Genomic DNA, 7,469 nt, shown 5'->3' on the forward strand with positions numbered 1-7,469 from the left:
AACTACAAAAAAAAAAAAAAAAGGGGGGGTAGGGGAGCTGGGGATGTGGCTCAGTGATTAAGCGCCCTCTGGGTTCAATCCCCAGTAAGAGAAAAAAAAAAAATTCCTGTCCTCACAGAATCTATGCTCCACATTAAAGTGAAATGAGTGTCAGAATAATATGTAATCCCATTTGTAAAGCGAACACACTGTCTTCTCCCCCCCATCCCACAGAGATATATGTAAATAAGAACATCTAGGATACACAACATGCCATAAACAGTGGTTGTTTGGGACCTTCTAATACCTGCATGGGAGAGACAGCAGCTGCTGGAGTGGTCCTTACTGGTATTCCACTTAGGGGACTTCTGGGAGTCTTATGGACAGAAATATTCTGTCCAGTTCCACCTAACAAGGAAAGAGATTGAAATATACATGTTTGTTCCAGATCAAAAATCACAAATAATAGTTCTCAATTTGTTGTTACTTTTTTGGTGACTTCAATATTCCATGATGTTCAGTGCACTATCCTTTTCTCTAGAGTGAATTGGGGAAATGTGAGGGGAAAAGCTAACCAAGTGGGAGTTGGTCTTGGATATAGGATAAATGAGGAAAAAGAAAATGTCTATGTAATAAGGTTCCTCTAGGAGGAAAGGAACAGGAAAGCCCATACACAAATCATTAACTGTTGATTCATTTCCTATCTGTGCTATCTGACTCACAGTGAATATCAATAGTCTTATTCAAACACAGGAACAGGAACTACACCTGGAGGCTACCTGGTGGAAATGTACCTGGAGAAAGCTGCAGTTGTCTGGAGACAACTCTTTTGTTCCCAGAAGTGGGAAAACTGAAAGATGGGAGGGTAAACCCAGACGGATGTTATTGGAAGACCATAGCCTTGGGGCTGTTTTCACACAGATTTTGCTCTATGCTCTACCAGAACCATATATAAGCTCCTAAATTAGCACACCAAAATAGGTTTTTCTGCTAACAGGCCTCTTCGTGCATAATGGGAGTTCTATTTCTTCTCTATTAAATAAATACTGCTCTGTTTATTCTTCCTATCTATGATTGTCTATGGATTTTATTCTTGAAAATTTACGAGACAAGAACCCAGAGAAAACTGGTGAAGTGGGGAATCTAGTCTCATCTCAAAACTTCAGTTTCAATGAGGCTTTCCTATCTTTGAATATGTATAGCCTAATATGTGAGGCCAGTTTAGCTGCAAACTATTTCAGCAGAGACAATCAAGTATATCCTAGGATTAGTAATTCCAAGCCTCCAATACAATGCATATTTGTTATAGTCAGGGAAGAAAGATCGTTTCTGAGGAGAGATGCACATTCTGTTTCTTCAATTTAATGAACTCTGTATATTACATATATATGGTCTGAATGTGTATTTTTCTCATATACATAAGTGAAGCCAGAATTAGGCAGTCAGTATAGATAGGTAAATCGAGTCAGATCAATCAAGGAGGCCAATTTTGAGTGAGTCAGGAAAGCTGGAGATTGTCCTCTGAGGGATTGAAAAGTTAATTCCTCCAGAGCCCTTCCTCCGTCCTTACCAAGAACCTGCCCCTGCTCCAACCTGTTGCCAAGATAACCAGTCCTAGGAATTGTCCCTCCCTACAGGGAGCTATAAAGTTGTTAATTAATGTGTCAGGAGCTGCACCATCCTGCCCTTCCCCCTTCTGCCCACCTGTTTCCCACCTTTTGGCTATCCCACCGAGCATTCCAGGGCCTAGTCACATACATGGGATGGAGAAAGGTAAGGGGAAGAGGGCAGGAGAACAAAGGAAGCAGAACGCCTGGCTTTTTGGGATACCAGGTACAGCCCCCTCTCCCTCCCAGGAAAAGTCCGTTACCCCTTTGTAAATAAACCCTGCTTTAGATGCTTGCCTCAGCGTGCTTCTCTAATGTTCAAACTTCAACATTTGAGGGAGCAGAACCCATCACTGGTAACTGGCAATATCCTAAGGGTAAGTTTAACTAAAGAAAAATTGTGAATCTGTCAGCCCATTACATTAAAGGTGCAAATGCACCAAGATCAGGAATGACCAAAAAAAAAAAAAAAAAAAAAAAAAAAAAAAAATCAGCACCAGAACATGCAAGATGAGGTAGAAAGAAGTCTTAACAGCACACTGCCAGGTAAGAATGGCCAGGGTCCCAACAAAAAGGATGAATGCACAGATAGGATGCCTCGTTTCCTGGAAGATAAAGCCTCTGGCTGACGCTGTTCATTCTCAGGAGATGTGAAGAAGGAAAACAGTAGTGATCTGAATGTAACGGCTACAAGAAGCAGAAAAGGAAGAAGGCGGCTAAGCAGAAATTAAGAGGTTGGGAAGAGGTGTAGAGAAAAGGGAGGCTGTGTTTGTTTTATCTATGAGCTAGACTCTCCGTTTTGGCCTCACTGAGCCTCTGCCGGGCTCCTGCATTCTTCATACAGTGGCTGCCCAAGGCATGACCTAGAAAGAGCCCTGGTGGTCATTATGGAGCAGAGATGATGTGTCAAGACATGATTTGAATGTGGAGCTTTGCTTTTGGAAAAAAACTATTAAATACCTGAGCGTCCCAAGTCAAATGACTTGATCAGTGACTTAACAGTCGTTGCAGATTCTGCAGGTGCTGGAGCTGTTCTGGTGACGTAGACGCCATGCCACCGGCCAGCAGCATCGACCTCTGAGGGCTCAGATTCTTCATTCACAGCTCTGCATAGTAAAGAGCATATTAAATTGAAAAGGTGGAGGATGTCCCCATGGGGAAAAGACACGGATGGAAATAGAACCAATACAGAGAAAATGCACAAAGCTGGAAGGAGGATTATAAATTTAAAATGCTGTTTCCTGGATCAGCTTTGCATCTTTAGGAAATAACATACAACTCTCAAATTTTCAGAAAGAGGTGTTCTCTAGGAAATGGTCAGAAATAATGTTTATATGTAGAGTGACTTGATGGTACCTCTAAATAAATGAGTCTACTCTGCAAATGATGAAAAAATGAAGCTAAATGTTTATTTAAACATTTAGCTTCCTATCAATGGCAGATGCTGATTAGCTTGTGGACATTTGTTCCAAACCCCAGGTAGCATACTCAGGGGTTGGAAAGATGAAATTTTGGGACTCTCCTGCAGCTAAGATTTCAGGTTCCACCAATCAGAAACACTTGAGCAAGATCTGGAGTGAGACCTGAACTCAGGGAAAGAGGCAGGGCATGGGGCATTCACTATGGTGATACAGACTGTAACAGAGACAAGTTGCTTCTAGTATTGGCAATGGTGGTTGTAGCTTTCCAACTAGGCAGGCAGCCTCTTAATTTTAAGGCTCCCCAACATGGTGGAGACATAAGGGACTTTGGAAACTCATCCTGGAAGCTTAGCTAGGAGTCTTGTTTCTTTAGCCCTCCCAACAACTCTGCAAGCCATTTAATATCTTTTTGCCTAAGCCAACTAAAGTGCAATACATTATATACAACAGAATCCTGCTTCAATATCCTGTTGACCCTCTAAATTCTGTGTGCTATTAATCTTCTACTCTCACCAGAATTTTTTTTCTCCTTCTTTTTTCTTTTTGATGTTGGGGATTGGACCCAGGGACACTTAACCACTGAGTCACATTTTCAGCCTTTTAAAAAGTTTTTTATTTTGAGATAGGGTCTTGCTAAGTTACTCAGGACCTCAATAAGTTGCTGAGCCCGGCTTTGAATTTGCAATCCTTCTGCCTTAGCCTCCTGAGCCCCTGGAATTACAAGGGTGCACCACTGTGTCTGGCCACCCAAATTTTCTGGTAGGTTCTTGGTGTGGTTCCTAAATTCCTGCACAGACTCATAGGAGAATCTTTTAAAGACAGAATATGTGATTCTATCCTCTCATGCATGGCTTCCTCATCTCATGTCATTTAATCTCCTTGTGAATGAGTCAACACAAGAACTCCCAACCGCTGATTGCTAAATCACTGCTGAAAAAAAAAAATCATATTGCCACAGCTGTTTTGCAAGATGACTAATTTATGAGAATGGATCAAATAAAATATTTCTGGCAGTATATTTTAATAAGGTCAGTAGAAGTTTAAAATACTTATTTCCTGATCTTTCTGAAAGAAACCTTAATAAGCTTCTGCAATTGAATTTACTCATCCTTAATCCTCTTTGCTTTCTTCTGTTGCTGTGTAATCAACAGAGAAAATTTTAATGAAGCAGTGTTTTAATTTAAAACACTTAAACCACTCTGCCCTACACTCTTGACCTGACTTCCCTTTCTTTTGAGTGAAAACAAAATTAGCAAACTCAAAACTTTTTTGGAAAAAACTATCAGAAATTGTAGGGGGTTTGGTTTAAAAACAAAATTAAAGGTTTATTGAAAGGAGTTAGTTGTTGTATTTCCTCCTTGTGTTACACAGTATAAAACCAGACGGTGAGCTGGGCACAATGGCACAACCTACAGTCCCAGCTACTCAGGAGACTGATGCAGGAGGATCACTTGAGTTCAGGAACTTGAGGCCAGCCTAGGCAACATAGAAAACACCCTGTCTCAAAAAACAAACAAACAAACAGTAGAAAAAGAATAAAATAAGGTTAGGTCTAAGCAGGGAAAAAAAAAAAAAAAACCTCCTTTTTATCACAAAGATCATCAACAAGGTAGGATACCTTCTTACCAGTCCACTTAAATGACTTGCTATCAAAGTATCTCTAAGGAAGATCATTTTCTAAAAATTAATTTTAATTTCACTCCTTGTTAATTAAATAAGAATAAAATGGAGGATCCTACCTTCTGTTGAGGTATTCCTAATTTTCTCTTTGATTCAAAACATCAAATGATAATTAAAAAGACTCACATAGACTTCATAAGAAAACCATAAAGCCCTGCCTTCAGATACCAAAGATGATATTTCAAATGATCAGTCAGTCTTCTTGGCTAGAACAACATCAGTCAGTATGAGGAAGCTAAGCAAATTATGTAAGTAGATTAGAAAAATACCCACTAGATACCCACCATATCATATAACTCTGTGTGTATGTATGTGTGTGTGTGTGTGTATCTCACATGTGTGTAGAAGGAATACACAAAACAAAGTCTGAATTGAATAAACATAGAAAACAGTTAAGAATGTTATTGTTTTTTTTTGTTGTTGTTGTTGCTGGGGATTGAACCCAGGGCCTTGGACTTGCAAGACAAGCACTTTACCAACTGAGCTATACCCCCAGCCCCTATTGGTTTTATTAGTACAGTTAAACATCCATTATCTAAGAATCTGAGATCTAAAATTATCTAAAATCTAAGACTTTTGAGCACTGAACATAAAGCCAGAAGTGGAAATTCCACACAACCCCATAGGACAAGTATAGGTAAAGCACACATGCACTAAAAATATTGTATAAAATTACCTTCAGGCTATGTGTATAAGATGTATATGAAATATCAGTGAATTTCGGGTAAAGACTTGGGTCCCTTCCCAAAATACCTAATTATGAATATGCAAGTATTTAAAATGTGAAAAAAATCTGAAATTCAAAACACTTCTGGTCCCAAGAATTTCAGCTAAGAGGTACTCAGCTTGAACTTTATTTTTAAATAAACCCCCAAATTCCCTATACCAGATTGTTTTTGAATTGTTAGAACCCAGCAACAAATGAAGTATTACATTTCCTCTGTTTTTAAATAGAGGGCTGGGGACTTAGCTCAGTTGGTAGAGTGCTTGCCTTGTATGCACAAGGCCCTGGGTTCAATCCCAGCACCTCAAAAAAAAGAGGGGGCTGTGCTTATAGCTCAGTGGTATAGCTGCTTGCCTAACATGTGTAAGGTACTGGATTCTATCCTCAGTGCACATCAAAATAAATTAATAAAATGAAGATATTATTTTAAAAAAATAGGAATTCTGCATCCCACAAAGAATATTAAGAAACATTTAATGCATGTAGCCAGGTGTATATCAGCAAATGCATTAAATAAAAGAAAAATTGTAAGATACCACTATCAGGTACATATTTGTTCAAGAGTAGTTATTGCCTTTAAGACCGAGTTTAGGTTCTAAGGTCAACCTGAAAATAAAAATCACACATGTAATCAAATATGCCTTGAAAAATCTCTTCTCACCCAAAAGTACAACTTAGATGATTTTGTAAATATGACTACATACAAACATATCTTTCAATAATTCTAACATATAGGTTCCCCTACCACTACTAACAGAAATTAATTTTTTGTATTTTGTGTTAAGGAGACATATTTAAAACAACAGAAATAAAGAATGTCTTCTATCTTCTCCCTGTGTATAAAACTATAATCATTATAATTTTAGCAAAATAAGTGTATATAACTTCTCTGTATATGCTAGAAAGTATACCATATATCTTTAAAACATTATTGATATTAATTTTCTATAAAATTCCATACTATTATACCTTACTTTAGAAGGAAAAGTTTGACAGAGGTCCCATGGCTCTTAAGTAGGGAATCTGAAATGCAAATCCAGCTCCACTGGTTATGCTTTTGTCAAATTTTCCTTAATGCCTGAATGTTCCATGGAGGCACACAAAGGTTCTAAAGTTTCTTCTTAAAATTTAATTTAAATATATTTAAGAAAAGGTTAAATATCTTAAATATATTTAAAAATTATATTTATTTAAATACATTTTAAAAAATGATGTCAATATTTATTTCAGTAAATAAATACTATTTTTATGCAAGAATTTGCTTGTAGGAGCTGGTAACAAATAATCTGAATATGACAAACAGAGGTCAGATACTTTCAGATACTTTGGCACATGAACCCACCACGCGCATACCCATCAGCCACAGTGAGACGCATGTCCGCCACTCACAGAGTGGAAGTCTACCTTACATGCCTTAGTTTTTATATGTGTGTGCATGCGCATATATGTCTATAATTATTTTTTTCTCTAAAAATTTCATTTAATCTCTCCAATTCATTGCTTTCCTTGTTTGGTTGTAGAACAGAGTCTTCAAATGACATTGATTTTCTACAATATTCACTTCATCAAGATGCGACTTGGTGTAGTCTATTTCAATTTAAGCATAGGTGAGCTCCTACACAAGACAAGATGATTTTTTTTTCCCCCTGGTGCTGGGGTTGAACCCAGGGCCTACCAAATGAGCTATATCCCCAGCCCTACAAGATGATTTTTGAAGTATTAAAAAACCCAAGTAATTCCACTTGGGAGACACGGAATTACACCACTGTTAAATTCACAACTGGCAGATTATTATTTGTTAAAAGGACTGGTCATGCCAAACACATGATTACAATTGCTGTGGCTCCTGGAAACGACCCTGCCCCAGGCCTCTCCTGGGGCCGTTCGGGCATACTGCCTTTGACTTCCACTTGCCCATCTAGTTTTTGAATTCAACCCAGATAATCAAGTTTTGTTCCTTTTATGTCCTACCTCTGCATTTTGCTCATTCTATGCCCTTGCCTAAAATATACTTTTCTCAAAATACTTTTTTTACTGTTTTGCACAAAACAAATCTCC

At 38.1% G+C, this 7,469-nt stretch overlaps 1 protein-coding gene across 10 annotated transcripts in view; it reads right to left on the reverse strand.

Moving 5' to 3' along the window:
* The window catches only part of Specc1 (sperm antigen with calponin homology and coiled-coil domains 1), a 273,402-nt gene that overhangs the window by 85,458 nt on the left and 180,475 nt on the right, over positions 1-7,469 (reverse strand). For all 10 annotated transcript variants that reach the window (XM_048786146.1, XM_048786182.1, XM_048786138.1 and 7 more), the window contains 2 exons: positions 2,547-2,692; positions 287-387 (listed from right to left, as the gene is read on the reverse strand). In XM_048786146.1, coding sequence (XP_048642103.1) covers positions 287-387; positions 2,547-2,692 — 247 coding nt within the window. The remainder of the gene's footprint in view (positions 1-286; positions 388-2,546; positions 2,693-7,469) is intronic.

This window comes from Marmota marmota, unplaced genomic scaffold (assembly GCF_001458135.2).
Source record: "Marmota marmota marmota unplaced genomic scaffold, marMar, whole genome shotgun sequence".
In the NCBI taxonomy this organism is placed as follows: Eukaryota; Metazoa; Chordata; class Mammalia; order Rodentia; family Sciuridae; genus Marmota; species Marmota marmota.